Source organism: Mustela lutreola, chromosome 17 (genome assembly GCF_030435805.1).
Source record: "Mustela lutreola isolate mMusLut2 chromosome 17, mMusLut2.pri, whole genome shotgun sequence".
In the NCBI taxonomy this organism is placed as follows: Eukaryota; Metazoa; Chordata; class Mammalia; order Carnivora; family Mustelidae; genus Mustela; species Mustela lutreola.
The window spans coordinates 1,455,501-1,470,594 of record NC_081306.1 but is presented as its reverse complement, the minus strand read 5'-3'; the positions used below and the strand labels follow the sequence as shown (position 1 = coordinate 1,470,594).

The 15,094-nt window shown below is 57.2% G+C and overlaps 2 protein-coding genes across 2 annotated transcripts; one reads left to right on the top strand and one right to left on the bottom strand.

Annotated features, from left to right (window-relative positions):
• The first annotated feature begins 192 nt into the window (after positions 1-192).
• On the top strand, positions 193-4,768 carry APOBR (apolipoprotein B receptor). The gene is made up of 4 exons (XM_059154274.1): positions 193-436; positions 777-3,497; positions 3,581-3,846; positions 3,938-4,768. Exons 1-4 carry the CDS (start codon positions 380-382, stop codon positions 4,005-4,007), a joined length of 3,114 nt encoding a protein of 1,037 aa, XP_059010257.1. The 5' UTR covers positions 193-379; the 3' UTR covers positions 4,008-4,768.
• On the bottom strand, positions 4,646-9,282 carry IL27 (interleukin 27). The gene is made up of 5 exons (XM_059154278.1): positions 9,143-9,282; positions 7,028-7,200; positions 6,846-6,944; positions 6,273-6,431; positions 4,646-5,180 (listed from the first exon to the last, which is right to left on the bottom strand). Exons 1-5 carry the CDS (start codon positions 9,171-9,173, stop codon positions 4,929-4,931), a joined length of 714 nt encoding a protein of 237 aa, XP_059010261.1. The 5' UTR covers positions 9,174-9,282; the 3' UTR covers positions 4,646-4,928.
• Positions 9,283-15,094: the final 5,812 nt, after the last annotated feature.

Here is a 15,094-nt window from a genome sequence, read left to right as displayed (position 1 = left end):
TTGGGGGGAGCAGGAAATGGCTGAGGTGTGAATACAAGACCTGAGTCACTTGAGCTGCTCTTGCCACACGCCCCCTCCCCCCGCTCCCCTCCCCCATTCTGAGGTCTCCTGCTCCCAGGTTTTTCTTTATGGTCTCCCCCCCTTGCTCTTCAGCTCCAAATAGGCACCTGAGTCCCCTGTGCGATGCACACCCATTGCCCAGCCCAGGCTGGGAGCTGCTGTGGGCATTGCAGAGGGTGGGCAGGGCCTGGATAGGGGGTGCGTCAGGGAGACACAGGGGAAGAGGAAGTGTCTTGGGCCCTGGGGAAGACTGCCTTGTCTCAGTAGGTGGGGGCGGTCATTTGTCAGCTTTCTGGACACACAGACAGAGACAGACAGGATGGATTTCCTCCGGCTACATCTCCCTGGGCTGCATCAGGCCTTGCGGGGGGCGCTGGTGAGAGGGGCAAAGAGATGCCAGAGAATTTCACCCTGCTCCCTGGGGCCTCACCTTCCCTCCTTTCTTTGAGACTCTCCTCATACTCATGATCCCTTTCTCAGGATCAGGTCGCCTCCTAGCCTGATCGTTTCTGGATTTCAATCCCCCCCACCTCCATAAACAACATCCACCTACCCCAAATCTAGCCCCTTTCCTCTTCCTTCTGCAAATCCAGTTCTCTTTCCCCTCCTAGAGCCCAGACCCCTCGTCTGTGGCCTGAGTTCCTCTGGGGCAGGGTCCCAAGGGAGAGGGCTGGGGCTCCCCTTAACGCCTCTGTCTCCTCCCCCTTCCCTTCTAGGATTCCCTCAGCTCCTTTGTCTCCTACCTCATGGGAGATGAAGTCCCTACTGCAGACAGGAAGGCGGAGAGGGCGGCGGAGGACCTGGGAGAGGTGGCTGCGGGAAGGCAAGGGAGACCTGAACAGAAGGAAGCCCAGGAGGCCCTGGAGGGCCTTGGAGGCAGCCAGAGCCAGGAGGATGGAGAGCTCAGAGGGCCCAGAGAAGCTGGAAGACGCCAGGAGGGAAGTTCAGCTACAGAACAGACCTGGGCTTGGGAAGAAGGCAGCTCCCACAGGTCTCAGGCAGAGAGGCAAGACACTGGGGTCCAGGAGGCAGCCAAGGTTGCCAGGTGCCAGGAACCAAGGGCCCACTTAGAGGCCAGAAAGGAGTCCGAGGCAGGGTCTGAGGCTGGTGGAGACAACAGCAGCCAAGCCCAGGAGAGTCAAGGGCCCAGTGAGCAGGAAGTGAAGAGAGAGGAGACACTAAGAACCCGGGAACAGGAGGAGGAGGCGGAAGAGGTCAGGGAAAGAAAACCAGAGGTGGCCAGGAAGGCGGAGTCAGAGTGGACCTGGCACAGGGAGCCTGAGGGGGTGGAAGGTGCCGATGGGCAGAAGGTAGCAGGGGACAGCAGGAAGTCTCTAGAACCGGCCAAGGAGGCAACTGCAGAGGAGATCCGGGGGTCTGCAGCCAAGCAGGCCAGGCAGGAAGAAGAGCTGATGGTGGTCCTAAGGGGTAGTGAAGGCACAAGGGCACAGGAAGCACAGGAGTCGGGGACAGAATGTGAGGACAGGACAACCTCAGTCAGGGAGGTGGACGGGCCAGCCTCAGTCAGGGAGGTGGACGGGACAGCCTCTGTCAGGGAGGTGGACGGGCCAGCCTCAGCTGGAAAGGAGGCTGACCTCTCCGGAGCCAGGATGACAGAATATGGGGAAGTCTCAGGAGAAGAGCCCTCAGAGGGCACTGGGAAGACTTGGGCCTTCGGGGAAGCCTCCAGGGGAGAGCAGGAGGAGCAGGCCGATGAGAACAGAGAGGCTGAGATGAGCTTTTCCCCCAAACAGACCCGGGTCCTGGGGACTGAGAGCGCAGAAGAACCAGCTAAGGAGCAGCGAGCAGGGGCGGAGGCTGCAGAGGGCCAGGGGTCAGAGGGGGAGGTAAGGGAGGGCTTTGAGGTCCAGGAAGATCAGGGAGCGAAAGACGCTGAGGGGAAGCCAACCTCAGTGATCAGGACTGTTCCAGCCCGTCTGGAGGAGGCAGTGGCGGAGGAAAAGGCCAAAGAGGAGGAAAAGGGCTGCCGGGTCTCAGAGGCTGCGTTGCCCAAGGACAACCTGGCAAATGAGCCTGAAGAGGATGCTGACCTTGAAGGGGCCCCAGGGGCCAGCAGTCCTGAGAAGGAGTCCAGCGGGGAGAGGAGTGATGGGGAGGCTCAGACAGGCGGAGCAGCACAGGCGTGTAGTGGGGCGGGGCGGGGCGACCTTGAGCATGAAGTCACGGAAGGCCGGGCACCTGAGCTGGTGGCAGGCCCCCAGACCCTGGCGGAGCAGCCCGAGGAAGAGCTCTGGGAAACTTCAGCCCTGAGCGAAGAGGAGACGGCAGGGAGCCCGGAGGAATTCCCCGGGACCATGGGAGGCCTGGGTGGGGCAGAGGCCTGGGAGAGCCAGAGAAGGGACACCCGGGAGGGAAAAGCAGATGCAGAAGAGGGGGAGGTTGCAGGAGGCTGGGCACCGGAGGAGCCCGAGGTTGGCCGAGAGTCTACGTTCCCAGATGTCCCAGAGGCAGGCGGGGAGGGGAAGAAAGCCCAAGAAATAGGAGCAGAGGAGGGAGAGACCCTTGGAGCAGAGAGCCAGGGGCTGGGTGGAAGACATGGGGTAGACGCAGAGACAGGCCAGTCCCTGGGAGAGTCCGATGCCGGAGAAACCAAGGATGAGGAGGCGGAGGCCGCGGTGCCCTGGGCGGCAGACCCAACACCCGGTGGAGACGGGAGGCTCGAGGAGGCCACGCTGAGCCTCCAGGACAGCGAGGACCCAGGGGCCGGTTCTTTGGCGGCTGAGATAGCAAGGGATGATGTAGCTCTGGACGGAGGGGCCGCGGGGGCGGGGGGAGGGCCGGCAAGAGAGGCTGGGGAAGCTTGGGGCTCCGAAGGGAGACAGGAGGTTCCGGGAGGCGTGGAGCTGATGGAGGTTACACGGGGAGGACGCCGAGGCCGGCTGGGATTTGGCCCAGAGGGCTCAGCAGACGAGGAGGTGGCTGGCAGAGGGGCCCAGGCAGAGGCTTTGGAGGCCAGAGAGGGCGAGCCCAGGGGAGAGTGGGTGGAGGTCGGGGAGCCCGCAGTGGAGGAAGGAGGCTGTGGGATGGATGGCTTTACCTCGGGCTCCCAGGTGGTGAGGGCAGAGGGGACCGTGACCACAAGGGAAGCCGAGGGGCTCCCGGGGGGACAGACGCTGTTGAAAGACGAGGCTGTGGGATGGCCAGTGAAGGAGCAGGGGCAAGGCAGTGAGGGGGGGTGTGGGGAGCACCGACCCGAGGAAGAGGCAGACGGACCCCTTGACGTGGAGGATGCTGAGGAGACTGAAGGCCGGAGAGCAGAGGCCGAGGAGATTGTTCCAGAAGGCCTGGAGGATGTCCAGGGCCTGGAGGACCAGTCAACAAGCCAGGAGCCTGCAGAGGCCAAGCGTGGGCCCCACAGGGAGACGGGGGCGACGGCAGGAAGCGCCGGAGGGGGTGCTCACGGCCTCTGGAGTGAGGTGAGAGCTCCACGGGGATCCGGGGCTGGATAGGGCAGAATCTCGAATCTGGCCCGTGGTACCCTGTGCCCCTTTCCCCACAGGCCCTGCTCCCTGGGGCTCTCCTGGACGTCTCCGCCTCCCGGAGCCGGGTCCTCCTGTCTCGCAACTCCTCGCTGCGCCGCTCCCGGCCCTCTTCCCGACGGACCCGTGGGCCTGAGCGGCAAGAGGTGCCTCCCAGCCCCCCACCAGAGGAACAGCTGTCAGCCCCGGAGCAGAGACTTCTCCAAGCAGAGGAGCCCCCAGAACCTAGCCCCCCAAAGCCTGAAGGGACCCCACTGCCAGCCAGGAGAAGGCCCCTGGGACGTGGGTAAGCCCGGGGGGTGAGGTGGCTGGGCCGGGGTGCCGAGGAGGCTGTGGCCACCTGGAGGCCAGCGCCCATCCCCTGTCTCTGTCCGCAGGTTTGGCCTTGCACACACGGGTATGATGCAGGAATTGCAAGCCCGCCTGGGCCAGCCAAAGCCGCAGTGAGGGGCCCCTGAGCCCTCCGGGAGCCTGGCCCCGCGTGGGGGTAGAAGGACTGCCGAATCCTGCGTCGCCTCTCTCCATCTGCCACTCTGGACACGCTGTTTCTGCCTCTGGGCCTCAGCTTTTCGGTGTGTTATTCATGGAGCAGACAGAACCAGACGCCTGTGAGAACCAGGAACTTGAGGAGCGTGACCCGGTGATGCGGCCCACCAGGACCGCCTCTCACGGCAGGGGCCCAGCACCTCTCCTGTCTGTCTTGGCCGTCTGGAGGACGGACGGGGCGCGACGACTCTCCGTGCAGCCTTGCCTCCCTGATTGCTCCCCAGACCCCACCGGGGGCCTTCCGGGGAGCTGTGGAACAGTCACGCCAACCTTGGGGGTGGGAACTGGCCCAGAAGAAGGAGGTCCGTGGCGCCTCTGAGCTCCATTTGCGATGGGAAACAGAGGGGCACCGGAGACCTTGAGCTTTCCAAAATCTCGCAACTCTGCTAGTCACCATGGAAACCACCAGCCCAGCAAGCCAGAATAGAGGAAGAAGCCCCCAGAATTTAGGAGCAGAAAGAGGCCCAGGGTGGCCAGAGGCTACTGACTCCTGTCCGTCGGGGGTCAGGTACCCCTTCTTTGAAAAGAAGAAGCCAAGGGAGGATGAGAGTGCTTTATTAGGCACCCCGCGTGGTGGCCTGACCCAAGGACAGCAAGCAGGCTCTGAAACAATAAATAAACCATCATTTCCCTAAACAATAAATAAATATCCAACAAATAAATATCTGCCAGGGACCGGAGGGGCCTTAAGTTATTGGGGAGGGGTTGGGGCGGGGAGCCAGTGGAGTCCTGCCTCGTTTAAGGCCCGTGAGCCGGAACTGTCCCGTTGCCCAGACTCCAGTCCTCGGGTCCTGAAGGGTGAAGGGATGAGAAGTCACCCCATCAGGGCCGGGAGTCGGACGCCGAGCCTCCCAAGGCCGGGGCTGTGTGTCCGGCATGGGAGAGCAAGACCAGGTCCCTCACGGCCCGAGCCAAGACAAGCTCCAAGGAGTGCAGCAGCTGGTAGGTGTAGAGGAGTCGGGCCCATGACGGCTGCGCTGAGACCTGCGAGGGACTCCCGGGAGCCCGTTCGAGCCTCCCCTTCTGCTCCTCACTGTCCTCCTCCTCGGGGAGCTCGAGTCCTGCTGCCAGCTCCTGCGGGGAGATGCCCACAGGTCAGGCAACAGCCCAGCTGCGCCCCGGAGCGCATCCCTGTTCCTTTATGTGCCCGCTGGTACAGAATGACATCAGAGATCGCAAGGTGCATGATATCCCCGGACAGCCTCTCCTTTAGAGCTGCCATTATGTCACCATCTCCCACGTCCTGCCTGGTTTTTTTGGTTCAAGAAAATGGAAGTCAGGGGCGCCTGGGTGGCTCAGTGGGTTAAAGCCTCTGCATTTGGCTCGGGTCATGATCCCAGAGTCCTGGGATCAAGCCCCACATCGGGCTCTCTGCTCAGCGGGGAGCCTGCTTCCTCCTCTCTCTCTGCCTGCCTCTCTGCCTGCTTGTGATCTCTGTCTGTCAAATAAATAAATAAAATCTTAAAAAAAAAAAAAAAGAAAAAAAATGGAAGTCATAGAGCAAGTCGCTGCTGCTGCTCATGGAGCTGACACATTCATCCAGGATCGCCCTGGGCACTTGGGATTCCAGAAGTTCTTCTCTTAAGGGTCATCTTAGGATTGGAAATGGGCAGAGAGGTGGGAAGCTAGCTTTTAGGCTGCTTGCATTTTCTATTTTCCTTTTTTTTTTTTTTTTTTTTAAGATTTTATTTATTTCTCAGAGGGAGAGAGAGAGAGCACAAGCAGGGGGAGCAGTGGGCTCCCTGCTGAGCCGAGAGCCTGAGGGGCTCGATCCCAGGACCCTGGGACCATGACCTGAGCCGAAGGCAGATGCTTCACCGACTGAGCCAGCCAGAAGACCCTATTTTCCTTTTGTTAAGAGGAAAATGCCAGTTTCCCTTGGGAATGTTCCGGAAGGCCTGGTCACGTGAGAGGCTGAGGGAGAAGGGAGCCAGGTTGGCTGCTGATGCCAACAGCCATTCTGGGAGCTTCAGGGCTGTTCAGACCAAGACCCCAAGAGAGGGCAGAGATTCAGGGGACAGAGCAAGCCCCCCCGAAAGAGGGCCTAGAGCATCTCCGTCCACACTTACCCAAACCTGTGTTTTTAAAAGGGAGGCAAAGACCTTCAATTTTTTGTGTTGGTCTCTGTGTGTTGAGGAGGCGGGGTGGTAGGGGGGAACATGCTACCTGGAAGCGTAGATGCCGCTGCAGATCCCGGAGATCCAGCCTCATGGTCCACAGCTGCATCTTCTCGGAGCTGGTCCAGCCCCCCTGGCTCCCCAGGCCTCCCAAGAGGGCATGGAAGGGGCGAAGCATCTTGGAGAGGAAGCAGAGCCGGTCTGGGTCCTGTGGGAAGGAAGGGAAGGGGTCAGACACGCCTCACAGGCTGAGGATCCAATCCAGCCGCCTCTCCACCGTCCTGTCGCTCTCTGTCCGCAGCCCCGCTCTGACCCCTTCTTCGCCACCCCTGTTCCCCATCCATCTCCTCACTTGTGTTTTTATCTTGTCTCTAGCCTCCTTCCAACCCTAGCCCCACTCCTTGTCCCAAACCTCTCTCTCTCTCTTCTGTATGTACGACCTCATTCTCACACCACTCCTTGCTTCCAGCTGAACCTTTATATCCAAGGACACACTCAGCCTCATCCAGATCTGATTCCTTCCCAAATCCATTTTCTGTTCGATCCCCGACTTCCATCTCCACCCATCCGGCCCAGCCTTACTGCCAGCTCTCCTGCCCCAATCCACCGTCCACCAACTCACAGAGAGGCTGTGCCAGGCCTGGAAGGTCAGGGAGACGTTGGGGAGCTGATCCCCCAGGGGCAGGAGGTCCAGGCGCACTCCTGGCAGGTGGGATTCAGCCTGTGGGGCAAGGTCTGTTAGTGAGGGCCAGAGGGAGTGGGGATTTGCCCACCCTCAAAACCGGTTGCATCAGGGAGACTCACAAAGCGGTGGGCGTGGGTCCGAACCTCGGACAGCAGCTTCCTGGCGAGCTGCAGGCTGACCCTGAACTCCTTCCGCAACTCCTGCAGGCTCAGGGCGGACCTCCCTGGCGGTCTCGGGAATCCCCAGACACCAGCTCGAGCCAGGAGCAAGGAGAGCAGCAGAAGGCCGAGCCCTGGAGAGAGGGGGAGGTGGTGGGCCAGATGAGGGCAAAGCTTGAGAAGAACTCATGTGCCCTTTTTAGCCTGTGCTCTGGGTAAGCCCTGTGCGCCGTCTCGCTGACCCCGCACAGCCATCAATAAGAGGGAAGCTTTTGAGGATACCCTATGACTTCTCTGTGTGAAAGGAAAGAAGTTACCCCTTGTCCAAGACAGACACAGCCTTGCACAGAGTACCCACCTTTGCAAGCAGATGTCAGGCTGGATCTTGATCCCCACTAACTGCCTTGGCTAAATGTCTTTTTCAGTGAACAGCTTGCTCAACTATATGTGGTACCCGGGGGCTATCGTATTATTATATTTTGCAGATGAGGAACATGAGGCTCAGTGAAGTTGACCAGCCCAAGTTCAAATAGCTAGAGGGTGAGGGAACCAGGACTGGATTCCAGATCTGCCTGAACGCAGAGCCTGGGTGCTTCCCCCAGGGAACTTAGAGGAGGCAGCCACCTCCCCTGCAATGGGCATGCTGTGTTCTGCCAGAGGATTCCTTGAGCTTAGCCAGGCAGCTCTGATGGCCTGAACTAGAGCCCCGGGGGTGGGCGGGCAGTGCCGGAGGCTCTATCCCAGGGAGTCAGAAGGATGGCTTGGTCCAGCCACCGCCAAGGCAGGTGGGTCACTCTGCAGTGTTGGAAGAACAGGGGGTGCCAGGAAAAGGAGGAGCGCCCAGACTGGGAGGCAGAACCTCTCTTTCTCGTCCAGGTTCTTCCCTCGAGCAAGTCCTCTATCTCTGTGTCTCAGGCTCCCATCTATAAAATGGGGGAGTGAGACCAGCTGATTTCTGAAAGTACTTCCTGCTCTGTGTTTCCTGGAAAGAAGCGCAGGGGAGGCTCGGGTGGGAGCCACGGGAAGCCGGCGGTGTCTGGCGGTTTCTCCATCAGGGAGAGGAAATCGAGCAATCACTGGAGTTACACAATTCTCGAAACACAAACCAAAACTAGGCTGTAAGTCTAAGTCTGTTCCTGCTCACCCTCCTCTCCATGCCTCTCCCCTGCCTGATCTTGATCTCTAACCCCTGGGCTCCGCTCCCCGAATTGTCCTATAAATAAAGACCAAGGGAGGTTTCTGGGTACTTCCATTCACCAATGTACTTCCAGAGGTGGGGGGCAGCGCCTGCGACCCCCGTGTTCAGGATCCCCTGGCTTAGGGACCCCTCTGTCATCCCAGAGACTTCCGATGGCGTGGGATTCCTCTTAGCTCTATTTTGAGGGAAAGTGCGTGTCCCCAGGCTCTGGTGGCTATTGCCCACCCAGCACTGAGCTGGGCGATTTCCTACTCTGCATCCTGTCTGAGCTCTGGGGTCCAGACCTTTCCCACGGCTTCTCCCTACCCTCTGTACCCAGTCCTGGGTCTTTGGCTCTATTCCCATCCTCTAGCCCTTGGTCCTTACCGTGGCCCTACTATCTGCTCCTCTTCCTGTGGCCCTGGCTCCAGGCTCTGACTCCTTGAGTCACCCACAGAGGATCGGATCTCCTTCCAAGCTACAGACCCTTGGCCCACTTAGGCTGCTGACTCCTTGGCCTCAGCCCCACACTCCAGCCAACTCCTCCTGCTGTGCTTTCTCTGTCAGCCCCAGTTGTCAGCCAGACTGTCCTGTGCCTGCTCATTCACTCAAACCGAACTCTTCATTTACACACTTGGTCCTGGTCCTGGTCCAACTGCCTGCCCACCTCTTTCTCATCCTGTCCTCCGGCCAGCCCTGGCCGACCGATCACCCCCTGTCTCTCCTGCACCCGCATTCATGCCAGACCCATTCCCATTCTCCGGTTGACCGAATCCCGTATTCTTAGTCTTGGCCGAGTAGCCGCCCCGTCCACACCCATCAAGCCCTCCCACCCCCTGCCCAGTGTCCGCCAGGCTTGCCCGCCCGCCCTCCACCCCCAGCCCTGGCCTCGGACTCACGCCAGCCAAGGTCGCCTGCCATCTGGCCCATAGCGGGGCCCAGCCCGTGTGGCCAGCCATCTCCCGGGCCGGGGTCTTATACTGGGGGCCGCGCCGGTTTCACTTTCCGTCCTGCTTGTACTTTCGTCTTCTCTCCTCACCACCCCTTGCTGAAATGGGGAAATGTCATTTCCCTTCCCAGAGGGGGCGGGATGTGCGGGGGGGGGGGGTGGCGGGAAGCTGGGGTTTCGGTCAAGCTCAAGCTCCAGACCCCCTGCTGAGCTTCCAGGACTGTCCCTCCGCTCTTGTCCCCTCTCCTGGGCGAGTTCTAGGGGCCGGTAGGTCCCGGAGACTCAAACCGTTCTGTTTCACTGCTCTGTCATTGTCATCCTATTTCCATCACCCGCTCGCTGTCCTGTAGAAGACAGATGGCCAGGTAAGGGGATTGCCCACCAGAGAGGACTTCAGGGTGTGAGTCATCCCACTCCTCTGGTTTACCAGATGGCTGCAGGAGGGACTGTGAAGGAAGTGGGGCGCTCCTTGTGGAGCTGGGGTAGGGCTTGATGTGGAGCAGTGGGGTCCCAGGCTGGGCAAGATCAAGGCTCAGTCTATGGCCAAGGTCAGGGCGGATGAGAATGTCACCCTTCAGAGCCAACAGCTCAGTCTTGGGCCAGAGTAAGATCTAAGATTAGTGCTCAGTCTATAACTAGGATCAGGACTTGGTCTAGAGCTTTGTCTGGGGTCAACATCCCGCCTCTGTCGGCACTTGGGGTCAGAGCTGTCGATGACCTGGAGGGTCTGCTTGGGACTATTTGGGGATGGGCTTCGAGCTCTTGTCCAGATTGGGTGCAGAGCTTGGGCGACTGTGGTTCTGACAGGGCCTGTGACTCAGGTCAGGGCCCAGGCTTGGGCTGGGATAAGAGCTCTGTTGATGTCTAGAGTCAGGGCTCACTAGGCTGGGGTTGTGTGAGGTCAGGATGGGGCTCGGTCAGGTCTCAGAATAATCCAGCTCTGTGTTTCTGCTCTGCGGATGGCTGTCAGGGCTGGGCTGTACCAACCACCGATCTCCCTTCCAGCACAGCTCCACCCTTACCCCACCCTGGATTTTCCATCTTCAGGGACAAGATGGGGGTTTCTTGGTCTTCCCCAAGGCCCACTTTCCTTTTGGGATCATGTGGGGTTTCCCTGTTGGGTCCCTGCAGTGAGACAGAAACCAAGGGGGCTTTCCCTTTCTATACTCTGCCTTCTCAGCCCCATATTGGCCCTGCCCAGTAGGGCCGCCTGGAACCAACTGCTTGGGAAGTACCAGTACATTTGGGGGAGCAATCCCAAAGGGTTGCCTGGAGGAGAAGGAAAAGGAAGAGCGAGCAGCTGGCACCTCCCTAGCCCGAAATAGTTTCCCTTGCAGTGTCCCCTAGTGGTGACAGCTCTTTCCCCCACATCCCACGCCCTTGAGGCTCCCCACTTGCGGGGGGGGTGGGCAAACCTCCTGAGACTGATGGTGAGGACAGACCCAGGTCTGGCTGTCTTTCTCACCCCCAAGTCCTGCCCTACGTCCTGGAGGCAAGCCAGCCCACTTACCCTCTGACCACAACCACTCCCCATCCTTTACGCAGAACTGCTCAGAACTGCGGTGCCTCTCAAACCTTGAATTCCATCTCCCGCTCTATCACCACAGCCTCCCCATCCACCCGACCTTCTCTGAGGGTTCCCCAAGGCCTTCCGTCTCTTGTTGACTCTCTGCGCCTCCCCGTCCGGCTAAGGCTGATCCCTGCAGTCTCTTCCCTGCCCGACGCCCTGTTCTGTTCCAGCAACTGGAGATTTGTGCTTGAATACGATCCACCATCTCATACCAGCTTGCCTCTGCACAAGCTCTTCTCTTTGCCTAGAAAGCCCTCACTGTCTTCTCGGTAGTCCCCCGTTCTCAGCCTACCCCTTGTCACAGGCTTCCTCCCCTGAATAGCTCATTCCTTCCTACCAGAAGTCCTGTCTGCAATGGATATCGTACATTTGTTCATCTTGCTTACTCTACCCTCATTCATACCACTCCGGCCATACTGTCTCCCTCATTGCTCCTAGAACATGCCAGGCACGCTGCTGCCTCAGGGCCTTTGCACCTGCTGCTCCTTCTGCCTGGAACGCTCTTCTTTTGGTTATCTGCAAAGCCCACTCTCTTATGATCTGCTCCAATGTCACCTTCTCAAACAGAGTCCTCACTGACCTGATTAAAAGACGCAACCCTGTCCTTGGTACTTTCTCTTTTCTTTTTTCTAGAAAGAAATGTTGCAATTTCCAACCATAACTATGGATATATGGAGATATATATATATATATATATATATTTTTTTTTTTCCTTTTAGATCTATCAATTTCTCTCATGTGTTTTGATGCTGTATCGTTTAGGTAGAGACACAATTAAGACTGTTATGTCTTTTTGAAGAACTGTCCTTTTATCAGAGTGTGATGTCTCTCTCTCTTTACCCATGATAATAGTGCTTTTCTTCCCTCCCCGAAGTTTACTCTGTCTGAAACTAATTCGGCAAGTCCTGCTCTTTTTGATTAGTGTTTACATGGTTTATCTTTTTTTTTCAACATACTTTCATTTTTAACCTATGTTTTTAATTTGCAGTGGGTTTTGTTAAAACAAAATTCCAGATTAATATTTTTGTCAGTTTAGATGGTATTTATCATTGTCTGCCATTAGCAAATAAATATTCTATTTTCTAACTGAAGATATCTATCCTGTTCTGAATGTGAGGTCAGTTGCTGGCCTTGGCACCTCAGTTCCTTGATGAGTTCAAGAAAGATCCTTAATTTGTACTTTGTCTTACTTCATTTCTGGTTGTAAGAGTTGGGCTTTATACCTTTAAAGAGATTTTATAGATTTTATACCTTTAAAAAATGCACATTGCCGGGTGGGTGCCTGGGTGGCTCAGTTGTTAAGCGTTTGCCTTCGGCTCAGGTCATGATCCCAGGGTCTTGGGCTCCCTGCTCAGTGGGAAGCCTGCTTCTCTTTCTCCCACTCCCCCTGCTTGTGTTCCCTCTCTCGCTGTCTCTCTGACAAAAAATAAATAAAAATCATTTTTAAAAATGCACATTAAGTGTGTTGTTTGTTCTTCTAGCTCTGTACTTCAGCATGTTAATTAGATGTGATAGTGAATATCTCTATTTTTTTCTTCATTTGAGCAAGTAAGTTTTAAACTGTATTCAGTATTTTATTCTTAGCTTTTTATAGATGCCCTTCATTAGATTCCAGAAATCCCATGTAATCATAGTTTGTGGATATTATCTTTAATATATGTTCACTTCATTGAAATTATTTGCCTGTATCTATTAAGTCCCCCTGGCACTTTAAAAATATATATATTTTGTTTACCTATTTGACAGAGAGAGAGAGAGAGCAAGCACAAGCAGGGGGAATGGCAGGCAGAGTGAGAGGGAGAAACAGGCTTCCTGGGGCTCCATCCCAGGACCCTGAGATCATGACCCGAGACAAAGGCAGAGGCTCAACTGACTGAGCCCCCCAGGCACCCCTCCCCGCCCACTTTCTATCCCTTTCCCTGCGTTATTTTTCTACAAAACATTTAAAAACATCTCACACTTTCTCTCTCCCCTTTTTTGGTCTGTCTCCATGTGCTAGAGTCTGAGACCCACACGGGTGGGCCTTCCTGCCGGTTATGTGCACGGATGTCCCCAACAGCTGGCAACCGGTACTGATGATGTCAGGTGGGAAAGCTGGGCAGCTGGGTACGGTCCTCAGCCGACGATCTTGGCAGATCTTCACCAAGAAACCAGAGAGCCACGGAGGGCGGCTCCAACCTCTGTCCCCATCCCTGGAGGATGGAGCTGGGCCCCTTTCTGTCTACCTGGGCCTCTGTTCCAGATGTGGATCTTGGCAGGTGAGCCGAAGCTTGGGTTGGGCTCCCAGCAGGAAATGGAAGGGATGTGGTGAAGGCTCGAAGGGCTGGAAAGGAAGCCAAGCGCACCAAGCTCTGGACTCGAGCATGTAGCCAATACTTCTGGTGACCTCAGGTGAGTCACTGGCCAGCCCTGGACCTCAGGTTCCTCATTTAAAAGTAGTAACGGTTTTCAAATGCTGCTATTACGTAGGGAAATTAAAACCTAGATGATTAAAAAAAGAGGAAAAAGAACCATCCACCAATTTTATGATCATTTTCCGAGTGCCCCGTTATGGCTTGGACCCCGTGGGGCACTCCACGGGGTTGCATGGGAATCCTGAGCCTAGGAAGTAGAAGTTAGAAGCTTCAGCTGTGACATCAGGATGGAATTAGGGAGGGGAAGTCTTCCTCAAGGCCACGCAACAGATCAGTGACAGAATGAAGACTGGAATTCAAGCCCCCTGCTTTCAGCTTGGGCCGGTGAGGGGAATCCCTGGGTCCTCTGATGTCAGCGCCAAGGCTTGGAACTAACCCTTCCATGAAACGAAGGTGCAGGCAGGAAGGCTGGGGGTAGGTGAAGCCAGGCTGGATCTGCGGCCTCACCTCTGAGTCTCCCAAGCATGGATGGTAGACCCACCCCAAGCCCCGAGGCACAGCACCTGCCCCCCATCCTGGGCACCCCACCCCACCCACACCCCCGGGGTCTACAGGATTCATTCGTGCATTCACCACGCCCCCTCCCCCAGACCTGGGGCCCTGCCTCTAAATGGGGAGTCTCTTTTGAGATCACCTTGGGAGGGTCTGAGAGAAAGGGCTACGGGGGTGGGGGGCGGGGGGTGGCTAACTACTGATGAGATGTTTATCGCTGGGTGTTCTGTGTTAGGAGAGGATGGGCTGCCTGCGTTGTCGAGGAAGGAAGAATTTGAAGCCCAGGAGGCAGGGCTGCAGAGGAAAAACACCAGCATGGAGATAGAAAGTCCCAGTTCGAGTCCCGGCCCTACCGGCCCTTCCCCAAGTGTATGTGCCCTCTTGAGAGAGAGGCCCAGACATTCTGTGCTTCCGTTTCCTCGTCCACAAGATGAGGCTCATCATCCCAACCCTGCCCAGCTCTCAGCTCAGACATGAAGGTGCACTTGGGACAGCATAGGGCCTCATGGGTCAGGGCCCCACCGGGGAGGGAGACAGACCTTCGCTTGCACGGTGCCAACACTTGCTTTGGTCGAGGCCTGAAATCTCCCCATTCCTGGCTCATCTCCGGAGTGGGGCGGCTGCTTCCACCAGGTGCATAGGATGCCGTGAAGATTACGCACGTAAATGGCTGCCACGGAGTAGCTGTGTGATCTTAGGTGAAGTAACTAACCTCTCTGTGCCTGCTCTGTCATCAATAATGTGGGGAAAATAATACAAACTCGAAAGATAGTCTAGAAGATTCAACGAGCTATTATTTATAAAGCGAGTGGAACAGGGCCTGGCATATGGTAAAACTATAGGTTTTAGCTATTGGTAGTAGTGTAAGACTCACGAGGAAAGAAATGTCAGTTGTTGTTGACAAAGACGAGGGACGGTTGTCATCCATGGACAAAGGCTGAAGGAGAGTGAGAGGAGGAAAGTAAGAAACAGAAGAGGCTACCTCAGGAAGTAGGGACGGTTGGGGGTCAGGTGGGGGGGGCCCAGGCAGAGGGGGCCTAGTGACCGACCCAGAAACACGCATCAGAACAGAATTCAGGCCAGAAGCAGAAATCTCCGGACCAGGACGAGGACAGCCTCAAATCTGAGAACCAGTGATGGGGCTCACGCCTGCCCACCTGCCCGCACCCCACCCCCCAGGGGCCAGCCGCGGCTTCATCAAGCCTCTCTATGAAGAACACTTAGAGTGGAGACAGACCCTGGGCTGAGCCCCGGGACAGGCCCTGTCAGGTGTCTGAGGGAGGCGGGCGGGCCCTGAGTGCTGAGGCTGACCCCGGGCCCCACACCCTTCCCCGGGCCCTCGCCTCGTGGCCTCCACGGGGTCCCGGCCCCCCCTTGCCGCCAGGTCCCTCACTCGTCTGGCCCACTGCCTGTGACACCCCAAGCT

Bases quoted from the DNA above. Each gene is read 5' to 3' on its own strand.
- IL27 (XM_059154278.1), bottom strand. From the start codon at position 9,173: ATGGGCCAGATGGCAGGCGACCTTGGCTGGC. The intron at 6,432-6,845 runs GTGAGTTGGTGG...TCCTTCCCACAG, and splicing joins AGGCCTGGCACAGCCTCTCT to GACCCAGACCGGCTCTGCTT. The intron at 5,181-6,272 runs GTAGCATGTTCC...ATCTCCCCGCAG, and splicing joins AGCGGCATCTACGCTTCCAG to GAGCTGGCAGCAGGACTCGA.
- APOBR (XM_059154274.1), top strand. From the start codon at position 380: ATGGATTTCCTCCGGCTACATCTCCCTGGGCTGCATCAGGCCTTGCGG. The intron at 3,498-3,580 runs GTGAGAGCTCCA...CTTTCCCCACAG, and splicing joins CTCACGGCCTCTGGAGTGAG to GCCCTGCTCCCTGGGGCTCT. The intron at 3,847-3,937 runs GTAAGCCCGGGG...CTCTGTCCGCAG, and splicing joins AGAAGGCCCCTGGGACGTGG to GTTTGGCCTTGCACACACGG.